Source organism: Loxodonta africana, chromosome 15 (genome assembly GCF_030014295.1).
Source record: "Loxodonta africana isolate mLoxAfr1 chromosome 15, mLoxAfr1.hap2, whole genome shotgun sequence".
NCBI lineage: Eukaryota > Metazoa > Chordata > Mammalia > Proboscidea > Elephantidae > Loxodonta > Loxodonta africana.
The window spans coordinates 3135529-3161825 of NC_087356.1; the positions used below are offsets into that span (position 1 = coordinate 3135529).

The following is a 26297-nucleotide window of genomic DNA, read 5'->3' on the forward strand; positions in this document are numbered from 1 at the left end:
ATGGAACGCAAAATTTGCATTATTAAAATAAAACACAACACCTTAAAGAAATTTCTGCCTGTTTGGGATAAATCCTTAGGTTCCTCTTGACCCCAAGAACTGTTTAGTGGGGAGCGTGAGGGTATTCAGGGCTGAGTGAAAAGACAAGAGCTCCATGCAGTCTCTTTAAATAGGTAAAAGGGGTGAGAAAATCTAAATAGAGACACAGGCCAAAGGAAACAGCATAGAGCAGGAAAACAAAACAAAACAAAACAAAAAACAGTGAAGAGATCAGAAAACTAACATTTGAGCACCTACGTAAAGTGTCTAACAACTCTATTACACATGTTTATATCCATTTTATAGCTGAAAAAGTCCACAATTAAATAATTTGCCCCAAGGACACACACAGCGAGTAAATGATGAACTAAGAAAGCTTTGACCTCAGCTACTCCCTAAGCAACAGACCCTACGCAGGAACCTGCCAAGTGGAAGTACAGGTGCTCAACTGACCCTCCCGCTCCAGGTCCTAGGAGTGTGGCCAATAGCACGTGACAGCCCCAGGCCTCTCTCTGTACCGAGGACAAAGTGCTGAGTGCTTTGGCCAACTTCTTGCCGGTCTGCCATGTTGAGCAGATCTAATTCACTTCTACCAGGGTTGTGCCAGTGGCAGAACAGAAAATGAAGGCACAGAAGAGGGACGACACTGCTATCGGCCTGACAGGACATGGACACACTCAGGAGTGACCTGCTGCAACATGTGATAAAAGGTGACACAGAGCACAAGAAGTTCACTGTGATGGGGGGAAAGCCATCACATGATTTTAGAAGAAAAGAAATACTGAAACATAAAGTAGGTTGACTCTTGCCTAAAACGACCCTTGTAGCAGGAAGTCAAACTTGGCGAGCTTGAAAAGCTTCTACAGGATACCTAATGCCAGCAGGTTAAAGGATTCAACTCACAGCTCTGTGCAATAATACACAAAAATGAATTTCTGAATTGTATCAGAAATTGAAATATGCTACTTCTAAGTGAGTCCCTGGATGGTGCCAACGGTTAACACGCTCAGCTGCTAACCAAAAGGTTGGGGGTTTGAGTCCACCCAGAGGAGCCTCAGAGGAAAAGCCTGGGGTCTACTTTCAAAAAATCAACCACTAAAAACCCTATGGAGCACAGCTCTACTCTGAGACACGTGATGTCGCCATAAGTTGGAATCAACTCAACGACAACCGGTGCTAGTTTAAACGTTTTATATATAAGAGAGAAAAACCAAACCCATTGCTGTCCAGTCTATTCTGACTCATAACGACCCTAGTTTCACTTTTTTAATAACACTCCTCAGTGTGTGTAGGCTAAGTGTGTGTAAGAAGAAAGAAAGATGTGTCAGGCAGAGCAAGGATGGTGAAAGCCACCTGGCAGGCAGACTGACACCCCCCTAACGATGTTCACGTCCTAATCCCAGGAACCTGTGAAGATGTGAGGTCACATGGCCAAAGGGAATTAAAGTTGCTAATCAGATGGGAGATTATCCTGGATTATCTGGGTGGGCCCAGCATAATCACAAATCAAACCAAGCCCACTGCTGCTGAGTCCATTCCAACTCACAGTGACCCTACAGGACAGAGAAGAACTGCCCCACAGGGTTTCCACGGCTGTCATCTTTACGGAAGCAGACTGCCACATCTTCCTCCCGTGGAGCAGCTGGTGGGTTCAATCTGCCGACCTTCTGTTTAGCAGCTGAGTGTTTAAGCACTGTGCCACCAAACCAAAAACCAAACCCAGTGCTGCCGAGTCGATTCCGACTCAGAGTGACTGTGCCACCAGAGCTCGTTAAATGTCCTTAAAACCGGAAGAGGGAGGAGGAAGACGGGAACAAGGGATGCCGCTGGTTATAACGTGGAGAAAGGGGGCTGTGGGCAACATCTAGAAGCTGGAAGAGGCAGGAGATGGATTCTCCCCAAGAGCCCCCCAGAAAGGAAGGCACCTCTACCAATACCTGGATCTCACTTAGCCCCCAAAACCAAATGCACTTACATCAAGTCGATTCCGACTCACAGCAGCCCTGCAGGGCAGGGCAGAGCGGCTGTAGGGTCTCTAAGGTGCACTGGTGGATTTGAACCGCTGACCTATCGGTCAGCAGGCTGAGCTCTTAACTGCTGGGCCACCAGGGCTCCTCACTTAGCCAAGTAAGATGCATTTCAGATTCTGACCTCTAGAACTGTAAGAAGAAAAATTTGTGTTGTTTCAAGCCACAGAGTTTGTGGTAATTTCTTTCAGAAGCAACAGGAAAACTAACACACCAGCCTTTTTTTCTGTAGCAAGAGGATGACGACTAATACCACGACCTGAAAACTGCAACGTGATTTCTCGCCTACCATCCGCCCTTCATGCGTCATGTGGATGGGTGTTACAGTGCATTCTATGGGAAGCGATCCTTACTTAAGGAGCCCTGGTGGCACAGTGAGTAAGCGCTCCGCTGCTAACCGAAAGGTCAGTGGTTCCAACCCACCAGGAGAAAGATATGGCAGCCTGCTTCCATAAAAATTTACGGCCTTGGAAACTCTATGGGGTGGTTCTATTCTGTCCTACAGGGTCACTACGAGTTGGAATCAAATTGACTCGATGGCAAAGCGTTAGTCCTTGCTTAGTTACACGTTAATCTGTTAATTAAAAACTAATATTTGAGTTGGACTCTTGGCTCCCGCGTGAAGGCATCACCTTTGCTGCCTTTCCATCCTCAACATGACATTCTGACAATAAATGAACAATACACAGAACATTCTGCCTCCTTTCAAAAGCACTGGAAAAAGCACAAAGCTTAGATTTTAGGCAAGAGAGGAGTATCTGTTAATATCATTATACCCAAACTTTAAATTAAGACAGTATTAAACTGAATGCTTTGAAGGCCAGCGTAGCAGGGGCAGGGGTCTGGGGACCATGGCTTCAGGGGACATCTAAGTCAATTGGCATAATAAAATCTGTTAAGAAAATATTCTGCATCCCACTTTCAAGAGTGGCATCTGGGGTCTTAAACGCTAGCAAGCAGCCATCTAAGATGCATCAATTGGTCTCAACCCACCTGGATCAAAGGAGAATGAAGAACACCAAGGACACAAGGCAATTACAAGCCCAAGAGACAGAAAGGGCCCCGTGAACCAGAGACTACATCATTCAGAGACCAGAAGAACTAGATGGTGCCCGGCTACAACCGATGACTGCCCTGACAGGGAACACAACAGAGAACCCCTGAGGGAGCAGGAGAGCAGTGGGATGCAGACCCCAAATTCTCTTAAGACCAGACTTAATGGTCTGAGACTAGAAGGACCCTGGTGCTCATGGTCCCCAGACCTTCTGTTGGCCCAGGACAGGAACCACTCCCAAAGCCAACTCTTCAGACACAGATTGGACTGGACAGTGGGTTGGAGAGGGATGCTGGTGATGGGTGAGCTTCTTGGATCAGGTGGACACTTGAGACTATGTTGGCATCTCCTGCCTGGAGGGGAGATGAGAGGGTGGAGGGGGTTAGAAGCTGGAGACATGGACAGGAAAAGAGAGAGTGGAGGGAGAGAGTGGGCTGTCTTGATTTGTAAACTTTCACTTAAGGCACAATAAAAATTATTTTTTTAAAAAGACAGTATTATGAAACCATGTGAAATAAACTGTTTCAGACTGTCACAAACGAAAAATGGCTTCTATATGCAAGAAGGTAAACCACAGCCTAGTCAGCAGTTTTTCACGTCTCCAGCTACAGCAAGGAAATTCAGCGCTCCTCCACAAACATGCCGCACAGAAGTCAAATCTCCTGTATCTAATTTAAGTCTGAAATCTTAAAAACTGACAAGACCATTATGAGCAGTCTGTATAAAATAACATCAGCCAAAAAAGAAAAAAGGCATAGATCACCTAACTTCAGTAGTAGCATTAAAAAAAAAAATCCTGAGTGAGAAATAATTCACATAAATATAATTCACAATGTTAAGTGGATACTATGATGACTTTTTCGCCAATTCGCCCCTCCCGCCATTCCCTGGTAACCACTAATCTTCCTTTGTCTCAATGGATTTACCTAGCCATTTCACATAAGTGGGATCACACAATATCTGTGCTTTTGTGTCTGGCTTACTTCACTTAGGATAATTTTTTAAGGTTCATCCCTGTGGTGACATGTATTAGAACTTCATTTTTCCTCATAGCTGAACAATACACATTTTTCTTTATAGCTAAATAAATAACAATTTGTTTATCCATTCATCTGTTAATGGGCACCTGGGTTGTTTCCACCTCCTAGCTGTTGGTGAATGATGCTACAATGAACACTGGTGTACACGTGTCTTTTTAAGTTGCCGCTTTCAATTCTTTTGGGTCATGAATGTGTCCCCCCCATAATACCTGTCACCTGGCTGGGTCATGATTCCCTTGTACAACTGCATGATTGCCTACCATTTTATCTTCTGATGTGATTTCCCTATATGTCATAAATCCTATCACTCTGATGTAATAAGACGGATTAGCGGCAGTTATATCGATGAGGTCTGCTGGATTGGGTGGTGTCTTGGGCCAATCTCTTTTGAGACATGGAAGAGAGGGGCGAGCAGAGGGACATGGGAACCTCATACCACCAAGAAAGCAGTGCTGGGGGCAAAGCACGTCCTTTGGACCTGAGGTTCCTGCGCTGAGATGCTCCCAGACCAAGGGAAGACTGATGATGAGGACCTTCCTCCAAAGCCAACAGACAGAGAAAGCCTTCTCCTGGAGCTGACACCCTGAATTTGGACTTCTAGCTTACTGGACTGTGAGAGAATAAACTTCTCTTTGTTAAAGCTATCCACTTGTGGTATTTCTGTTACAACAGCACTACATGACTAACCCAGTTAAAAACTACATGACTAAAATAGGTATATATCTAGGAGTGGAATTGCTGGGTCATTTGTTTTTTTTTCTGTTTTTAACTTTTTTAGAAACTGCCAAACTATTTTTTTCCACAGTGACTGTCCCATTTTATGTTCTACCAGCAATTTCTCCACAGCCTCATCAACACTTGTTTTCCATTTTTCTGACAGTAGCCATTCTAGTGGGTAGGAATTGTTTATTTTTAATAACTGGTTAATTATATAGTATTTTACAGCTCACAAAAATAAATTTTGTAATTTTTCAACTGTATTTCATAACCCAGAGGAAATTATTATTCCATTTTCAAAGAACAAGTTCACAAAGCAAACTATTCTAGGAGACAATATGATTTAGAGCAGGGGTTGGCAAGCTTTTTCTGTAACGAGCCAGACAGTAAATATTTTAGGCTTTGTAGGCCATATGGTCTCAGTTACAACTACTCAACTCTGCCACTGTAGTGTGAAAGCAGTCATAGGTAATATGCAAACAAATGAGTGCGGCTGTGTTCCAATAAAACTTTATATACAAACACAAGGGGTGGGCCAAATTTGGCCCACAGGCCATAGTCTGCCAACCTCAGATACATACAGTAGTCAGAATGCCTAAATTTGTACCCAGTCTCTATCACGTATGTACTGTGTAACCTTATGCTGGTTACTTAACCTCTCTGACATTCAATTTGCTCATGTGTAAAATGGGGATTATAGGGTGGTTTTGAGGATTAAATGAGATAATGGATGTGAGCTCCTGGCCCACACACATTTATCACCTGCTTGACCAAAGAAACAAAAGGGCTTATGTGCCTGGATTAGGCCCACCCTTGTTGCCACAGCGCAGCAATCATGGAGTATTATCATACTTAGAGCTTCCACCATGCTTACAGGGGAGGGAATCCTAGGAGGGCAATGTCACTGAGGTGATTCTTAGGATTGCACCTACCACAGAAGAAGAGGGCATAAAATTAATACGAAGAAAAGGGTAAAGAAAAACTAAAAGAGAAGCAAAAAATTAAAGAATTGGAAAGCGATTAAGTACAATCAGCAAATAAATCCACAAAATAGTTCTTTCAAAAAGAATAATAAACCTTTCAATTCAGAGGAAAAAACAGACACACAGGCCATTAGGGATGTACAACAATAATGCTGATACATTCCAAGATCTGAGTGGAATTAATTAGCTTTTTAAGAAAACAAATTACCAAAACTGGGGACACAGAAAACCTGGACAGAAAATAACTGCAATATACAAGAATATATATGAAAAATATTGGGCCCAGTCATCAAGTTTACTACAAGAAAAATATGACTGAAATGGTCCCAGAATACAGAAGAGGATGAAAGGCTTTCAAATTTATTTGCAAGAAACTAGCACTTGACAGAGTGCTAGATACCAAACACTTGACAGAGATGACAACCACTCAAACAATAAATAAATAAAATGGAGAATTAATCTTTTCACAAAAAAGATATAAAAATCCAAATTAAAGCCACTGATCAATCAGTTGAAAGAAATTATAATCTATAAGCACACAGTGTTTCTTCTGGAATGCAAGGATGATTTAACATTAGGAAATATATTAATATTCAATTAGAAACCCTTCCTTTTATCTGACACAATCAAATTGGCTCCATTAATCAAAAAAGTTGACTGTATGAGAATAATAACTGATGTAGATGTCTAGACTTCTGCTTCTGGACATGATGGAGCAACAGGGAGTAGGTGTACCCTCCCACCTGAAACAACTAAAAACCCAGTCAAAATACACGAAACAATGGTTTTTGAGACCTTAAACTCCAGGCAACAAAGGACAGCAATCCCAGGGAAATGGGAAACAAACAAGGTGAGCCCCACAATTGCCCCAGCTTACCGCCTTGAGACAGTTACTAGGCCACAGCACGGGGTGAAGAAATCGTGGTGGAGCCTGGTGAACTGAGTTGATGAGATGGAGCTGAGAGTCCAGAGAAACCAAGGCAGTGAGAGTTCAACGGACAAGATACCAGAAAGGAGAAAACTGCACGTGGAGGACCCTGAAGAACTACAGAGGGTCCCCCTTGGGTGTTCAAGTACTTATCAGCACGTATGTGAAGTAACGAGTTGAGTCTGGGGAAAGAACTATCTCAACAGATTACAGGGCATGATGTCCGGCACTCACACAGGGCCAGGAATATGCCTATTCCCACTGGTCAAACTGGAAAAACCCATAACTCACAGAATACTGTATACTCAGGAAGGTCTTGGCTCATTAAAAAAACTGAAACCAAACTCACTGCCACTGAGTCGATTCCAATTCATAGCGACCCTACAGGATAGAGTAAAACTGCCCCGTAGGGTTTCCACCGAGTGGCAAATGGATTCAAACTGTCAACCTTCTGGATAGCAACTAAGCTCTGAACCACTGCGCCACCAGGGCTAGTGAGGAATAGTTAGACTAAGCACTGCTCCAGACCCACCTAACAAATCTTAAAAGCAAGACCTGAAAGACAAACTATTTCCCACTAACTTAACTGCATCCTGGAACAAAGCTCAAGAATATTTATAAGACTACAAAAATATCCAGCACCCAACAAGGCAGAATTTAAAATGCCTGGCATCTAATCAAAGATTACCAGGCACACAAAGAGGTAAGAAAACATGACTATGATGAGAACAATCAATTGAAACCAACTCGGAACGTACAGAGATGTCAGGATTAGCAGATGATACAATAAAACCTTTATTATAGATGTATTCCAAATGTTTTTAAAAAGTTAAGCAGAGAAATGGAAAGTATAAAAGACTGTAAGCTTGAAGGCACAAAAATAAAACGTACCCAAAATGAAACAAAAAGATTAAGAAAAAAAAAATAGCTGTGAGACAACTTCAAGTTGCCCAAGTTGAGAGGGAGGAGAGACAGAAAAAAAAAATTTTTTTTTAAAGAAATAATGGCTGAAATTTCCAAACTTGATGAAAACTATAAACCCACAGATTCAAGAAGCTCAAAAAACCCCAAGCACAAAAAACATGATACCAAGAGACATCAAAAGCAAATTGTTCAACACCAGGGATAAAGTCCTAAAAGCTTCAAGAGGATGTTGTGACCAGAAGCTCTCAGAAACCCAGCCCTATATTTCCCCTAGAGCAACAGTTCAACCAAAAAAGAAACCAAACTCACTGCTGTCAAGTCGATTCCAACTCATAGCGATCCTACAGGACAGAGTAGAACTGCCCCATAGAGTTTCCAAGGAGTGCCTGGTGGATTTGAACTGCTGACCTCTTGGTTAACAGCCGTAGTGCTTAACCACTACGCCACCAGGGTTTCCTAGCAATGGTTCAGTGTTTGCTAATTCAGTGTTGATGACAACTTTATAGGACATAACCACCATGAATACCAAGAATCCACTGTACCATACTGTCTTAGCCATCTTGTGCTGCTATAACAGAAATACTGTCACAAGTGGATGGCTTTATCAAACAGAAGTTTATTCTCGCACAGTCTAGGATACTAGAAGTCCAAATTCAGGACATCAGCTCAAGGGGAAGTCTTTCTCTTCTCTGTCGGCTCTGGAGGGAGGTCCTTGTCATCATGTTTCCTCTGGTCTAAGAGCTTGGCGCAGGAATCCCAGGTCTAAGACACGCTCTGCTCTCCGCACTCCCTTCTTGGTGGTATGAGATTCCCCTGTCTCTCTGCTGGCTTCTCTTTTACGTCCCAAAAGAGCTTGGCTTAAATTGTAGATTAATCTTGTACATTGAGGCTACATAACAGCTGCTAATCCCATCTTATTAACATCATAGACAAAAAAAATTTTTTTTTTTCTATCATAGAGATAGGATTTATAACACACAGGAAAATCACATCCAATAACAAAATAGCAGATAATCACACAATACTGGGAATAATGACCCTGCCAAGTTGACAGATATTTCTGGGGGACACAATTCAATCTATGACACGTACTAACACTAGTCAAAAGAAAGTGGCTAAGTTAATGTCAGACGAAGCACACCTCATGGCAAAGAATATGACCGGGGATAAAGAAAGTCATTTCAAAATGATAAAGGGTTTGATTTATCACAAGGATAAAGAATCCTAAATATCTGTACACCTAAAAAAAAGAAAAAAAAAAATTTTTTTTTTTTTTTAATAGTAGTCTCCAAACACATGAAGCAAAAACCAATAGAACTGCAAGGAGGACTAGACAAATACACAATTATGGTCAGAAATGTTTCTATCCTTCTCTCAATAAATCATAAAGCAGCAGACGGAAAATCCACAAGCTTACAGTACATCTGAATAATACTATTGACCAGCTGGACCTGACTAACATTCACAGAACACTCCAACAACAATGCTCCAACAAAAGCAGAACACACATTCTTCTCAAGTGCACACACAACATTTACCACAACTGCCCATATTCTAGACCATAAAACAAATCTCAAATTCAGGGACTCAAGTCATATAACTACGGTCTCTGCCCAGGACGGTTTGAAACTACCGTAATAAAAAGATCCTTGGTAAATACCTAAAGGCCTCAAATCAGAGACCTTAGTTTCTACCTTAAAAAACTAGGAAAAGAAGAGCAAATTAAAGCCAAAGTAAGCAGATTAAGGTGTGCCTGGCCCAAGGGATGGTACTTTCAATCGCCTCAGATGCATGCGAAAGCTGGACAACGAATAAGGAAGACTGAGGAACTGATGCCTTTGAATTGCGGTGTTGGCAAAGAATACTGAATATATCGTGGGCTGCCAAAAGAACAAACAAATCTGTCTTGGAAGAAGTACAGTCAGAATGCTCCTTAGAAGCATGGATGGCAAGACTTCATCTCACATACTTTGGACATGTTATCAGGAAGGATCAGTCCCTGGAGAAGGACATCGTGCTCGGTAAAGAAAAGGGTCACGGAAAAAGAGGAACAATGGACTCAAGTATAACAACGATTATGAGGATGGCACAGGACTGGGCAGTGTTTTGTTCTGTCGCACACAGGGTCGCTATGAGTTGGAACAGACTCGATGGCACCTAAAAACAACAACAACAAGCAGAAGAAAGAAACTAATAAAGATCCAAGTGGAACTCAACGAAGAAAAACAAGATACAGATAAAGCAATAAAAATAAAGGCTGCTTCTTTTGAGAAGATTAATAAACCTCCAGCCACAATGATCCGGAAAAAAGAGAGAAGACACAAATTATAAATATCAGGAACGAGAGAAGTGTATCACCATTACAGGTTCTACAAATACTAAAAAGATAGTAAGGGAGTATTATGAACAACTTTATGCCAGCAAATCTGACAATGAAACGCGTAAATTCTTTGAAAGACACATTACCAAAGTTCTTTCAGGAAGAAGCAGATGACCTGAATCGCCCTATCATCTTTAAATGTTAAAATTGTGGTTAAAAGACTTCCCACAAAGAAAACTCCAGGCTCTGATGCTCCGAGGGTAACTCTGACCACACGTTAACGGAAGAGTTAACACCAGTTCTAAACAAACTTTGCAAAACATTAAATAGGAGGAAATACCTCTCAATTCATTTCGTGAGGCCAGCATTACCCTAATAACAAAAGCAGACATTACTAGAAAACAGATCAATATCCGTCATGACCATAGAGACAAATATTTTAAATAAAATTTCAGCGTAACATACTAAAAGGATAATATATCTTGACCAAGTAAGAAACGTAGGGCTGGTAATTCACCGTATTAACGGCCATTAAAAGGGAAAAAAAAAAAAAGATAACCTTGATTGACACAGAAAATTTACTTAAATTCAGCATTCATTTCCTGTTAAAAACTCTCATCAAACCAGAAATAGAACAAAACTTCCTCAACCTGATAAGGGCATCTATGAAAAACCTACAGCTGACAACATACTCAGTGGTGAAAGGGTGAATGCTTTGCACCTAAGGTTATGAACAAGACAGGGCTGTCCCCTCTCACTACTTCCTAGCTCACTACTCTGCAGGCTGTAGTCAGTGCAATGAAGCAGGAAAAATAAAAGGCGCCCATTTTTTAGATGGTAAAAGAAGTAAAGCTGTCTGTATTTGCAGACGACATGATAGTCTATGTAGAAAATCCAAAGGAATCTACAGAAAAGCTACTAGAACTAATAAATCAGCTTCGCAAGATCAGAGAATATAAAATCGACATGCAAAAACGTCAATCTATTTCTACATACTAGCGATGAACAACTGAAAACTAAAATTTTAAAAATAATACCTTTTAGAACAGTATCAAAAAATGAAGTACTCAGGGATAAATATGATGAAAGATATAATCTATACACTGAAAACTACAAAATATTGCTGAGAGAACTAAATATGACCTAAATAAATGGAGAAAATACACCTTGTCCACTTGTCAGAAAACTTAGTATTATTAAGCTGTCAAGTGTTCCCCAATTGATTTACGTATTCAACACAATCACAACCAATATTTGAGCAGGTTTTGTTGCAGAAATTGATAGGGTGATTCTAAAATTCACTAGGAAATGCAAGGGACCTAGACTCTGAAAAAGAACAACAAAGCTGGAGGACTAATACCATCTGTTTTAATAATTACTACAAAGCTACAGTTATCAAAACAGTGTAGTACTGGCATCAAGACAGACAGATTAGTGAAACAGAAGAGACACTCCAGAAATAAACTCACACATGCATGGGCAACTGATTCTCAACAAAGGTGCAAAGGTAATGCAGCAGGGAGAGGATGGCCTTTTCAACAAATGACACTAGAATAACTGGATATCCATATGTAAAAAAATTAATTTGGGTCCGTATCTCCATCATATACAAAAATTAACTCAAAATTGATCACAGTTCTAAGTAGAAAACCTAAACTCTAAAACTTCTAGAAGGTAACACAGGAGAAAATCTTTGTGACCTTGAGTTATCAGACATGATACCAAAAACAAAATCCATAAAAGAACAAAACTGATAAATTTAACTTCATGAATTAAAAATTTCTGCTCTTCAAAAGACACTGCTAAGAGAATGAACAGACAAGCCACAGCCTGGCAGGAAATCTTTAGAAACATATCTCACAGAGGACTTGTATCCAGACATATACAGAACTTTCAAATTTCAATAACCCAATAAAAACATGGGAGAAGATCTGAAGAGACACTACACAAAGATATGGACAGCAAATGTGCATATGAGAAGACGCCAAACATCATTAGTTATTAGGGAAATACAAATTAAAATAACAATGGCTGCCGCTACACACCTGTTAAAATGGCTAAAATGAAGAAGACAGATCCTGTCAAGTGCTGGCAAGGATACGGACGGGCTGGAACTCTCATTAACTGCCGGTGGGAATATAAAATGGTACAACCACTTTGGAAAACAGGTTAGTGGTTTCTTAAAAAGGTAAATATACACCTATCATACGATCCAAGCATTCTACTCCTAAGTATTCACCCAAGAGAAACGGAAATGTATGGGCATACAAAGACTTGTATGCAAATGTTCATAGAAGCTTTATTTGTAAGAGTCAAAAAGTGGAAACAACCCAAATTCCCATCAACGAATGAATGGATAAACAAATTGTGGTATATCCATACAACGGAATACCACCCAGCAATGAAAAGGAATAAAGTACTGATACATGCAATAAGCTGAATGAACCGCAAAGACCTTACGCTGAGTAAAAGAAACCAGTCTCAAAAACCATACGGTTTTAAAACTATACATCTTGTTTGATTTCATTTATACGACATTCTCGAAAGAGAAAACTACAATGATGGAGAACAGATCAGCAGCTTCCAGGGGTCAGAGGCAGACTGAGGGTATGACTGTTAGGTGACAGCACGAGGGAATTTTTTTGAATGACAGACTGTTCTGAGTCCTGATCATGGTGGTAGTTACACAAACCTATATATGTGTTAAAATCCATAAAACTATTGTTGGTAGTTGCCATCAAGTCAATTCTGACTCATGGCAATCCCGTGAAACCATACACCCTCCCCCCAAAAAAATCAATAAAATTTACAATACTATATGTATGTACTATATACACTCTTTAACACTATGTTCCCATGTTGCAATAACCCTAGTCAAGAAATCACTGAGTATCAGATTCTAGAGATTTTCCTCATCTTTTTTTCACAGGTACATAATAATAATCCACTATGTGGATGTAACATAGTTCATTCAACTATATATGGGTATTCAGGCAGTTCCCAAATATTTTATAATTACAAATAACCATGCAATGAATAACCTTGGGTTTTTATGCATTCATACTGTGAGAAATTTATCTACGGGGTCAATTCCTAGAGATGGCATTGCTAAACCAAAATTGTAAACACACACACACAAAAACCACAATCACATATGTAGTTCTGTTAGATACTGTGCCAAATTTCTATTGAATAAGGTTATATCCTTTTGCATTCTCAACAGCAAGGTATGAGAGTAAGTACTTTCCCACGACCTTGAGAAGAGTATATTGTCAAGCTTTTAACACTTTGGTCAATTTGATAAGTGAAAAATGGTATCTCATTTCTCTTCTTAAACAAACAGAATATCAACTTTTTAATAAACTTTCTACTGAAATATAATTCACATGTCATATAATTCACTCATTTAAAGTGTTCGATGCAACAGAACTTAGTATACTATTCATAGAGTTGTGCGACCATTACCGCTAACTCCAGAAGGTTTTCATAATCCCAAATAGAAACCTCATACCCATTAGTAGTCACCCCCCCTCTTTCTTCTCCCCCAGCTCTAGAAAACCAGTAATCCACTTTCTGTCTCTATGGGTCTGCCTATTCTAGACATTTCCTATGTCTTTTGTGGTTATATATGGTCTTTTGTGGCTGACTTTGTTCACTTGGCATAATGTTTTCAAGACATTACTGTGCAAGTTTTTTTGTGGACAGATGTTTTCATTTCTCTTGGATATATGCCTAGGAGTGGAATTGCTGGGTCATGTGGTAACTCTATATTTAGCATTTTAAAGAACTACCAGACTGTTTTCCAAAGTGGCTGCACCATTTCACATTCCCACAAGCAATTTATGAGGTTCCAGTTTCTCCACATGCTCACACTTGTTATCATCTGTTTTTTGCTTCTAGCCTTCCTAGCGGGTGTGAAGCGGTGTCTCACTGTGGTTTAGATTTACATTTCTATGATGCCCAGTGAGACTGACCATCTTTTCCTATGCTTATTGGCTATTTGTATATAATTCGTGAAAAAAAATGTTTATTCAGATCCTTGCCTATTTTTAAATTTGGTTATTTGTCTTTTCTTATTGAGTTGTAAGAGTTCTTTATAGCCTCTAAATACATGCCTCTTATCAGATACATGATTAACAAATTTTTCTTCTATTCTGTGGGTTGTCTTTCCACTTTCTTGGTAGTATTCTTTGAACCACAAAAACTTTTAATTTTGATGATGTCCAATTTACCCATTTTTGCTTGTGTTGCTTATGTGTTTGGCATTGTTTCTACCAGGGAAGCTCATTAGAGACTCCATGTCTATGATAGGCTGAATAACGGCTCCTCAAATGTCTTTGTAATCCCTAGAACCTGTGAGTGTTACCTTATGTAGTAAATGGGACTTTAGATGTAATTAAGATCCTGAGATGGGGAGATTATCTGGGTTGGCCCAATGTCATCACAGGGATCCTTATAAGCGAGAAGTAGGAGACCAGAGGGACAAGTAAGGTGACAAGAGAAGCAGGAAGTCAGGGAGAGGCATGGAGATAAAATAAAGGCACATGTATAATCTTCATGCACAGGGCCTTCCAGGCATGACAACAAAGGTAGATCCCATAAAGAAAAAGAGTGACAGATCTGGCCACAGAAATTTAAACACTAATAATAGTAACAGAAAATTTTAAATACAAAAAATTCAGATGTGAATGGAAAACTTGGAAAATGCCTAATTAAGCATTCTTTTAGGTTTTTTTAGGTTAAAAAATTCAAACATCAACGGGAGAAATATTATCAAACAATACAAAAGAAATACAAATGGCCAGCAAACATGTAAAAGTGTCAGTTTTACTGGTAATTTTTAAAAATCAACTAAAACAATGTGATGACTTTTTTTTTTTTAAACAAATTGTAAAGATTTAGAAGAATGTTAACAGCCAACCTGAGGAAGTGGGCACCATCATACTGAACTCATGAAATGGAAACCGATAGAGCTTTCTTCAAAGTCAACTGGGCAATATCTATTTTAAACGGGGAGCTGGGGAAGGGAGAAGGGAAGGCAAGAGAGACCAAAACATTGACAGTGGTTCTTTCTACTTGATTGGTTACAGAAGTTTCCTCCATTTACTCTTCTGAGTTTTATAATTTGTTGTTTTATTTTTGTAATCAACATGAATTTTCCATATTTTAAAAAAATAATTCCCAAAATCAACCTCTAAGTTGTATGTACAGGAAGTAAAGAATTATTATACTGTCCCACCTTACTGGAGGTTAAAACCCACATACTATACTGTAAAAACCAAGCACCCCACAGCAGAACTGACAGCCACAGGGGAACTGCGGCCAAGGACAAACAGATGGTTGGGGATGGGGGCAGGTGGAGAGAAGTACTGCCCCACATAGGGCTGATGTGAGGATTAAATGAGAGAAGCCATGCAAGGCGCTAAGCACCGAGCTTGACATCAGGCAACTGCAGACACTGACAGCCACAGGCACGTACTGCTTACTTACACGGTAAATATAGTCCTGAAACGGTAAAAATCAAATTTGTATACCCTACTGCCATTGAGTGGATTCTGATTCCTAATGACCTCAAAGAACAGTGCAGAACTGCCCCACAGGGTTTCCAAGGCTGTATGTCTTTACAGAGGCAGACTGCCACATCTTCCTCCCACAGAGCAGCTGGTGGGTTCGAACCACCGACCTTCTGGTTGGCAGCAGAGCGCTTTAACCACTGCGCAACCAGCAATCCTTCAAAGTTGTATAAATATCATTTCAGAAATACTTCTTCTTCATTCTGGTTCATCTTTAATTGGTACTGGTTTCAGTGCTCCTCCCACCAATACAGAACTCAAGGTACTGAGCCCACGTAAAACGTTAGGTCCAGGGGTAATGTGACCCAGCTCCTACCCTCCAGGAGCTCCGGATCCTATACAATACAGATAAACCCAGATGCAGTCAGAAAGAAACTGACAAAATTCAGAAATGGTTTTCTATTTACAAGACTTTCTAGGATTACGTTACAACTGGATCTAATCTTGCAGCCTGCTTCTTCCTTTTAACATCTGTCTCCCTTCAGGACGATTCTCAGTAGCCTATTCTCGTGTCCAGCCACAACCCAAGAGAAGACCCCCAGCAGAGTGAGGGAAACCCGTAAATATGCAGTAACTGCCCTCCATCTGAATCCTAACTACTGCAGCTCTGGTTCTGAAAACAGTAGTGACCCTCCCCCGCCAGCGCTGACCACTGCTTCAACCATCCCTTGCTAATCAGGAAGCAATGCTTCAGTCGAGCCATGCCACCAAGCCACGGAAGCTTTTTTTTAAAGTGGTCCAATTTCACCCAACTGGTGTCTGAAAGCACGCTGCCCTCTCTTACACATTGCTCCACCAAACAGCTTTTGCAAAACAAGCTTAAACCATTATCTCAAAGTTCTTTACAGTAGAGTGTCAGAGGGCACCTTTATACAATAATTCCCTAGGAATTCTTCTTCCAATTTAATCGCTCCAAAGAAAATCCACACAGGTCACTGCCATACCATGAATACAAACTGCTAGTTAATCTCAATCAATAAATTTGGCTTCAGTTATTTCTTCAACTTCACTGCTGAGACAGTTTTCAACTAGTTTGTGTGTTGATCCAAACATAGTGCTATAACTAAATACAAAAAATTAGTTTTTAAGAACCAAAGTTTAAACCGCCATTATCATTTTGCAGTCATTGTAAAAGATTTAGAAAGTAGTCACAGATTATTAGAACCAAAGAGGGCTTAAAATACATTTCATTTTACAGGCAAGTAATCTAAGGAAACACTTTAAGCATGCAGTATTTTTTTCTAGCAGTGAATACAGAGTATGTTTCTTCTATGTAAAAAAAAAAAAACTATGCTTATTCACAACTACCAATTATATAAAAATTAAAATCATTACTTCAAAAATGCAGTTTTGATACTTATACTATCATGACAATGTCACTGAGCCCCTCAGCCTTCAGGCATTTTTCAGGTCTCTGTCCTTCCCATGTGCCATATGCAACCAAATGAATCGAGCAAAGAGCTAAGGCTTTCTAGAATTCTTCTTTCATCTGTGGTTTTAAAATAATCACACGGGGATGAAAGAAAAACGGATCTAGTACTACAGATGAAACTAATGATCACCTAATCCAAAAAGGCTTTTATAAAGAAAGAACAAAGCACCAGAAGTGAACTTCTGGAGCCCTTAGACCTTCAACCAAAGTCTGAAAAGTATTTTCCCCACTGTCAAAAGCAGATGCAGCTACTAACCAAAGCAGCTACTGGCCCTTGGATTATTCCCAGTTCCTTTAATCCAGGGCCCATTTCTGAGAATATTCTACATTTCTGGACTAAACTGCAATGCAAATCTAGAGCTAAGCAATATTTACAGAAAGCAGTATTGTTTAATGCAAACCTGAACAATATCATCAGATACATAATGAAGAGCAAAGAGTCAGTAGCTTCTAATACCAACTATTTGTCGCCCTGGGTTCCCCATTTATTGGTTTCCTTTTAAGAACATGCTTGATCCAGAATGGCCTGTGATCACTTATTTCAAAGCTTAACAAGTCGATGGAAACTGATCATGGAAGATGATAGTTCTAAAAGAAAAAGGTACGCTTCACTGGAATACTCTGCTTTCTCAGCGAACTCAAACCTGGTGCCCTCGAGTGGATTCCAACCTATAACGCCCCTACAGGACAGAGTAGAACTGCCCCATAGGGTTTCCAAGGAGCGGCTGGTGGATTCGAACTGCCTACCTTTTATTTAGCAGATGAGCTCTTAAACATCACAACACCAGAGCTACTTTCTCAGCTGGTACACAATATAACAAAATCTACTTCTGTAAGTACTTACTCAGTATTACACAGCTTGCCTCTGGGTCCAGATAGCTTGGGCTGGAATCCTGGCTCCACCACCTACCAGCTCTGTTATCTAGGGACTATTATTAGCTTTTTGGTGCCTCAGTTTCATGATCTATAAATTGCGGTTTATGAGTATGTTAAAATCCTAAATTTAAAAGTTACCAAAGTGATGGTGTAGGTAAGTGTATTTTCCTCATTTTAGTTACAAGAAGTAAGATGTGGGCAAGAACAAGTGAGGTCAGCCTGTGTGTGATTCACGCAGATTTCCTACAACATCTGCATCAGAATTCCGAGTCTCACCTGTACTCCTGACTCTCAACCCAGGCCTCAGACAGGAGAGGGGGTTGGATGAGGCCATTTCAGGGAAGTCTTCCCGTCCAACAACGCGCTGCAGGTGCTGGACCAAGTTCTGCCCCACAGCAATTCCAGTCGGGATGAAGAATGACACCCGTGAAATAAGTACTAAACAAGGCAGTACATGATTAAGTGTCAAAATGAATGATAAATGAGTACCCAAGACAACGCAGATTCAGGAGGGAGATCACAGGACTGAAGAGAAACGGACAAGGTGGGAGCTAAGAGTCTACTGTGGTCTCCCTGGCTGGAGGCTGAGGGCTGGGCGCGCGGATCAGGAGATGGTGTCCAAGCACTGACCCCACCTGGTAACTGACTAGACATCAAGGACAGAGAGGAAAGGATCAGAAGGCAGTTCAGTGTGGCAGGGAGCATAATCATGTCATTAACAAAATAGAAAACCGTACCATTAATAAAAATGACGTTCGTAAAAGCTGGGAACTGGAAGCAGGGACAGAGCATTCTGGACATACCCAGTGCGGCCTGGTGACTGGACCCGCACACGAGGGGGCCCATGGGCAGCTGGGGGGCAGAGGCTGACAACCGGGGCAGGGTGATAACCAAGAAAGACAAAGTCACAGAAACCAAAGGAGAAAAGGTTCCAAGAAGCAGCTATCAACAGTACCTGATGCTGCTTACAACAGATAGTACATGGGACATAAGCGGTATAAACGAGGCTGCTCCATCTGGCAAGGACGACAAAACGCTCAGGTCACACACAGGTGGGAGAAAACTGCTGAAATATCAAGCACCCAGCAAAGATTTTCTTTTCCCCCAGGGTACTGGCTTATTGCTATTCCAGATGATAACAAATTAGATGATTTTATATCTGCTCCCAAAGCTAATGTTTTGGATAGGCGACTATCAAGATCCGCCACAAAGATAAGAAAGAGGAAAACAGTCATGAGCAAAAGAAAGAAAGGACTCACTTATTCCAACTCTGGGGCGCCAACGCTCTGGACAGTACTGGGCAACTTTCAACAAAAGCAACTAAAGCACAGCCAACAGTTCCTTCACGAGGCAATTACAGGGTAGCCAGTTTACCTCACACGAAGGTTAAAACGTCTCACTCTTAAGAAAATTACCTTTGAAGACACTTTCACATGATAATCAGCTGATTAAGAAAAGGTAAACACCACTCCTAATCAATGCCACCCTCCTAAGATGATCACTACTAGTCTGTATGTCTCTCCTCTGGCTCTTACCCCTAAGCACCCTGCGCACACGCCCCATAGGTGTGACACTCTGCAGCCCCCTTCAGCGTTTCTCTCACAGATACAGCTTTAAAAAAACTCTGTGCACAAAACTAAGGCCTTGCTGTTGGCGCACGCCACGGCCGAGTCAGCCCCAGCTCACGGCGACCCGACGGGCCGCAGAGCAGAGCTGCCCCACGGGGTCTCTGTCATCTTCTCGGAAGCAGCTCAGCAGGTCTTTCTTCTGTACAGCCACTGGGTGGGTTTGAACCACTGACCTTTTGTTTAGCAGCCAAGTGCTTTAACCAGAATGCCACCAGGGCTCCTAAAATTCCTAATAAAGACTGTCAAACTTTACCCTGCCATCAACTGTCAACTAATGATAATATATGAGTTACCGAAATTTAGGCTGTCAGGGCCTGAAACAATCATATTCCTAAAAATTTATCCAAAGCTATTTTTTTTATATTTACTAGATAATAGAAACTGCAGCTTTTCATTTATAATAAATTAAAAGACATCATGCCTTCCAAAACCCATTTCTCAATGAAAATATATTGTGATTACATGATGCTTTTTTAAAAAAAAAAAAAAAACTAATTTGCTGCAAAATGGACTGGTTTACAATTCAAAAAGCTACCTAAAAATTAAATGTTTAATGGATGTGTATGTGTGTTTTCACTACATATGTGTTGTTTTGCTATACACACACACATTTACACGCATATAGTTTAACTATTCTCAAAATCTAGACCTTAGCCTCAGGAAAAATCTCGATATCAATCCAGAATAAGCTACTTATTTGTAGTAATTACAGTAACTTCTACCTCTGGCAACGTTTTTAAAGTACTTACAAAGTTCAGTGCCCGGCTAAGACTGCCTCAAAGTGCCTTTCCTTGGGAACAGTGCAACACAACTCCCCAGATCAGTTAAGATGGATGTTAGGATACAGGAATGCTCAGACAGGCTGTTATGACAAGAAATAGCTCATCGTTCTCACCCATGGAAATCAATAGCATAAAGTCTAAATAAGAAAAACTGCACTGGCTAATCTAGCTACTTCTGCCACTTTTCTTCAGGAGACGACAAGTTTTATTTTGTTCTCAAGATTTTCTAATGAAATTCTGCTGCAATGGTGGAAAAATATGCAAACACACAAGACACAGGATCATTACAGCTGCAGGTAAATCTCTAAAAAATTAAGCCAGTTTACACTCTTTAAGTACACAGAGAGAGAGAGAGAGAGAATCTCAAGGTTTAAATGGACAAGCTGAACTTGGTCATTTTCAGAAATCTGCCCCAGATGTGCTGAAAAAATCAACAGCACTTTTTCGGGGCAAATGTTGTATTGTGCCCCATCATATACCAAACCTGTGGTGTAACAAACATGCAAAAAAAAAAAAGAAAAAATTGACTTCAGTTCACCTACTTACTCAAAACAAAAGCAGTACCAGGATTTGATCAGCAAGAAGGTTGAACACACAGGCCATTTTTGGAAATACCTTGGTGGAAAGTTTGATTAGAATCAGATCCACGGATAAACTATGACAGGCAGAAGTCTACGTTCTGTAATAGAACAACTACCACCAACATCTTGAATAACTAGCTTGGACATACATACTGTTCACAGAGACACAGCACGGGCCACAAAGGAAGCCTGGTTTGGCAACAACCATGGATACAGTCAGCCCCATTTCTTCACACTTCATACCCCGGTAGGTCTTCTCCCCTAGCCCTTACACATGTCTGTGGGTACTGGAGAAGTACACTAAAACTTACAAACTATGCAAATGGAAAATTAGCAAATATATTTTAGGCTCAGGCAGGGGGTTTGTTCACTCAACTGTACTCAGAGAATTAGCATATATGACAGCTGTTGGAAACATAAGCAGCAGCAGAATGTACTATAAACTTAATGACACAACCAAAAACCTCACGGGATTTGGTTCCTTGGTTTGAAGGTTTAGGGTCATGGCCATCCCAGTTAACTGGCCTAATATCATGTTTGTGCTTCCGTCCTACTTCCCAGCCGGATGTGTAGTGCCTAGCATCTTAAAAGCTTGCAAGCAACCATCCAACGCACAAACCAAACCCACTGCCCGTCAAGCTGATTCCGACTCACAGCGACCCCATAGGGCAGAGTAGAACTGCCTTATACAGCTTCCGAGACTGTCAATCTTTATGGAAACAGACCGAAACATCTTTCTCCCGAAGAGCAGCCGCGCGGCAGAGCAGCTGGCGGGTTCGAACTGCGGACCTTTTGGTTAGCAGCCGAGCTCTTTAACCACTGCGCCACCAGGGCTCTTTCCAATGCACAATTGGTCTCTATTCCCCTACAGCAACAGAAGAAGGAAAGTCAGGCACAAGAGGAGGAAATGAAAACATGTAGCTGCTTCCACGAACAACTGCCCCCTTTGCCTTAGACCAAGAGAACTGGATGGGGCCCAGCTACCACTAACGAACGTTTTGATCAAAGATTCTCTAGAGGGATCTTGATCAAAAGACGGACAATACAGGACAGAATTTCAAAATCTCATGGAATCCAGACTTTCTAGAGCCAGGGAGGCTGGATGAACCCCTGAAACTACTGCCCTGAGATAATCTTTAAACCTTAAACCAAAAACATCACCTGAAGTCTTCTTAAAACCAAACAACCGTACAGCTTAACTAGTAAAGACTGTTTGCCTTGAGCACTGTGGTCTTTTAAGAGCTATCTATGAGATCAAATTGACAACAGCAACCCGAAAGATAGGAAACTTAGGAGCCAGTGAGTTATGTTAACGGGGAAAGAACACCTCAGAAAAGGGAAGGTGAGAACGGTCACACAACTTGAAGAGTGTAACCAATGTCACTGAATTATGCATGTAGAAATAGTCGAATTGGTATATGTTCTGCTGCATATATTCTCAACAAAAACAAAAATAAAAAAATTTTAAAACAACAACAAATAAACTTAATGCTTTACTAGTCTGAATCAGTAGCTCTGTTGGCACGGCGGTTAAGAGTTTGGCTGCTAACCAAAAGGCTGGCAGTTCAAATCCACCAGCCACTCCTTGGAAACCCTATGAGGCAATTCTACTCTGACCTACAGGGTCACTATGAGTTCGAATCACTCGACGGCAGTGGGAGTCTGAATCATTTCATTTCCTGGTGCCCGTGAAAACAGTCATTAACTCAAACAGATGTTTACTGCCTACTGTGTGCCTGGCACTGGCAAGGTAAACACAGGAACAGAGAAAACCAAGGACCCGGCCAAGGACTACTTTAAGCTCACAGAAACCTGCCCATTAAATTATTCCACTATTTTAGGTTCTTGAACACCAACTCCATGCTGGACTGCACTGGGCACCATGGTCACAGTTAAGAACATTCAACTAACTGCAGATCACCAAGGATGAGGTGTGACAACCCCAGGCCTGACTAGACCTAGACCTAAAGCAGCCATACTTTACTCTGGAAATAATGTTGCCGCTACCAATGACTCCTTAATACAGACGGCAATTCTTCAAATAGCTTCCACCTGTGTCAACCCACATGACGGTTACTTGGGGAGTTAAAGGATGTACTGTCTTGAACAGAAACGAACAGTGAACTGAAGGACATCTGCACTTTCGCACTAAGTTGGTTTGCACTTGCTGTTGCCTTCAATAACAATAAAAACCAAGTGACTTTAACCCTAAAGCAGAACATCACTCTTAAGATTACCGTGGTGAGAAATTATCTTCTTATAGTGAGAGTTTGATGAGAAATTGGAAGCTAAACTAACAAGCTTTTCCTTGGCTTTTTAAAAAACCGTTGACTATTAGCGATTTCTCCACGAAGGCTCTGTGATCACTCATATTTCCCCAAGCTCAAAAACAGGTAGCATCCACAGACCCACACAGATTTGGTCTTCTAGGTTACAACATAATTTCTGACCCGGCCAAAGTACCAGTTCTGCAGCCATACAACACTGATGAGGATTTTTAAAACAGGGGCCAGTCCTTAACTGTAAATTATAAAGGTTTTCGAATGAGAAACTCAACATCTGTTTTTAAAGTCTTTCGCAGCTAAAGTAAAGGCACCAAAGTAGGTGAGGACCTTAAAATACAGTTTAAAATGTAAACAGGGTTCCTACAGCTTAGTACAGAGCCAAATGCGACCGTATTTGGGGTTAATAATAAACGAAACCATCACCAGCGCTGCAGAGCGATGCTGTAAGGGGGAAGCCCAAGGAACAAGACGACTCCCCCCTCCGAGAAATGCCTGAGTAAATTCAAAGTAACATTTCGGAAGCTGTGTTCTGAAGCCCTTCCACCAGGGTCGGTATTTTCACTCCCACATCTGGGAACGGGTTCTGTCTGCGCGCCGTTATTAAAACCGCACCCGGGGAAACGTGTCCGAAATGAGCCCATTAACACCCATCAAGCCCCTGAGGCGCCCCCGTGCGCGCTGGCCCGAGCGCCGGGGACAGGGGAGGCTCAGGAAGTTCTGAAATGGCAGTGACAGGGCTCCGTGGGGCCGCCGCGAGTAGGCACCGGGCTCGGGTGGGCACCGCGCTAGTGCGCACCGGGCTAGTGGGCAACCGGGCAGCTTTGGTGGGCACCGGGCAAGTGGGCAACCGGGCAGCTGCGGTGGGCACCGGGCTAGTGGGCACCGGGCAAGTGGGCAACCGGGCTGGGGTGGGCACCGGGCTAGTGGGCACCGGGCTGGGGTGGGCACCGGGCTAGTGGGCACAGAGCTGCGGTGGGCACCGGGCGGCTGCGGTGGGCACCGGGCTGGGCACCGGGCTGCTAGGGTGGGGACGCGGCTGCGGTGGGCACCGGGCTAGTGGGGTGGGCACGCGGCTGCGGTGGGCACCGGGTTAATGGGCACCGGACTGGGGTGGGCACCGGGCTAGTGGGCACAGAGCTGTGATGGGCACAGAGCTGCAGTGGGCACCGGGCGGCTGCGGTGGACACCGGGCTAGTGGGGTGGGCACGCGGCTGCGGTGGGCACCGGGCTAGTGGGCACCGGGCCGCACCCCGCTCTCCGCCGCCCCGACCCCGGCCGCGGCCCTTCCTCCCGTCCCGCCCCGCAGCGCCGTCCGCGGGGCGCGGTGACAGCAGCGGCCCGGCCCGGGCGACGCCGGGCGGCTGGCACCCACCTTCCTTCTCGGCCCGCGCCGCGGCCACGACGACGCTCAGCACCAGATGCAGCGCTCCCAGCAGGCCGGCGGCCGTGCCCCGTGGGCCCCCGCCTCGGCCGGTCGCGGGCTCCACAGCGGCCACGGCGGACGCGGAGGCGGCGGCGGCTCCTCCCGGCCGCTTCCCCATCCCTGCCGGCCGGGGGCCGACGCGCTCCAGGCCCAGCGCGGCCCTTGTCGGCGAGGCGGCGGCGGCCGAGCGGGAGCCGTGCTCTGGGCCCCGGCCCGGCTCGGTGCGTGCGCGCGAGCGGAGAGCGTCAGTCACGGCCTCGGCCTCGGCATCGCCGACCAGGAGCCGGAGCGGAGGCCTCGGGTCAGGCGCGGCGGGCGGCCATACTGGAAGCGGGCAGGGGCGGGGCGCCGGGCTCGGGCCGCCCCGCCTTCCCGACACCTGCGCGCCCGGCCGGCCGGCCGCCTGTCCGCCCCGGGGTGCCTGGGCCTGCGCCCCTCGTCCTGCTGTCGGAGGCCCGCGGTTCCACCGGCCAGGCGGGACGGGGAGAGCTCGACACCGGCCCGTCGCCGATGCCCCGATGGCGGAGAGAGGGGAGGCCGGCCTGCGCTCGGTTGCCAGGACTTACGATGGCCGCGCCGGCTTCGCGAAGGCAGTGACCTCGCCGCGCAGCCGCCGTGTAGCGTGGGCGGGGCCGCCAGCCGCAGGGGAGGCTCGGCGCTCGAACCCGGGGAGAAGGAAGCCCCCGCGCCTCCTGCGCTGCCCTGCGGGCGCCTTCCAGGGAGCTGAGTGTGCGTCCGGAGGGCGAGGCCGAGCGCGGGAAGTCCACTGCCGTGGCTCCTGGGCTGGCTCCTGGGGTGCCTCCTGGGCTGGCTCCCGGGCTGGCTCCTGGGGTGCCTCCCGGGCTGGCTCCTGGGGTGCCTCCCGGGCTGGCTCCTGGGGTGCCTCCCGGGCTGGCTCCTGGGGTGCCTCCCGGGGTGCCTCCTGGGCTGGCTCCTGGGCTGGCTCCTGGGGTGCCTCCTGGGCTGGCTCCTGGGGTGCCTCCTGGGGTGCCTCCTGGGCTGGCTCCGCCTGTCGGCCGCCCGCCGCCAACAATGTCCGGGTGTGATTCCGTTCCCGGCGGCGCTGCCCGGAGGGGGACCCGCTGTCTTCCTCTCTGCACCCCCAGACGTAGCATCCGGGAGGCACCTCCTGGGACCCTCGTGTCCCTGACTGTGCCGCTTTGCCGTGTGTGCAGAAAACAGCAGCGGCCTTTTGGTCTCCTCCGTGAACCCTTTTCAGCTCAGATGGAGGTTCTTGGTGTGCGTGGCTCTTCTGCCCTACAAGACTAAAAGCTCCTTGTAGGGTCCGTCGTACTCATTTTAGTGACTTCCCCTAACTCCTAGTCCAGGGCCATTTTACTTTGCTCAGCAGTATTTGTTGAGTGAGTCTATTTTTAAAGCCAAGTCTGCCCATAATACGTTTTAGAATAAACTGCATGGGAAAACAAGGTTCCAGAAAGACTTGCAAAAGCAATGCAAAGTGCCACTCTTCTTTGTCAAGCAAGCACTTAGATTTATGCATTTGAAAACAGCTTTACCCTGATGCTTTTGAAAAGCAGTTTTATTTTTCTGGATATTAGTGTTAAAATTGATTAATCAAATTTTGTTCTTGATGCAATGAAGTCTAAAAATCCTAATACTACCTCTAAATTGGCTTTTCCGCAATCGTATATGCCTAAGGTAAGAGATTTTCAGAAAGCGTTTAA

General features: G+C 43.6%; 1 protein-coding gene across 2 annotated transcripts in view; it reads right to left on the reverse strand.

Moving 5' to 3' along the window:
* The window catches only part of TMEM131 (transmembrane protein 131), a 228518-nt gene extending 203595 nt beyond the window's left edge, over positions 1–24923 (reverse strand). For both annotated transcript variants that reach the window (XM_064268429.1, XM_064268427.1), the window contains exon 1: positions 24562–24923. In XM_064268429.1, coding sequence (XP_064124499.1) covers positions 24562–24730 — 169 coding nt within the window. In that variant the 5' untranslated portion in view covers positions 24731–24923. The remainder of the gene's footprint in view (positions 1–24561) is intronic.
* Between the last annotated feature and the right edge of the window lie 1374 nt (positions 24924–26297).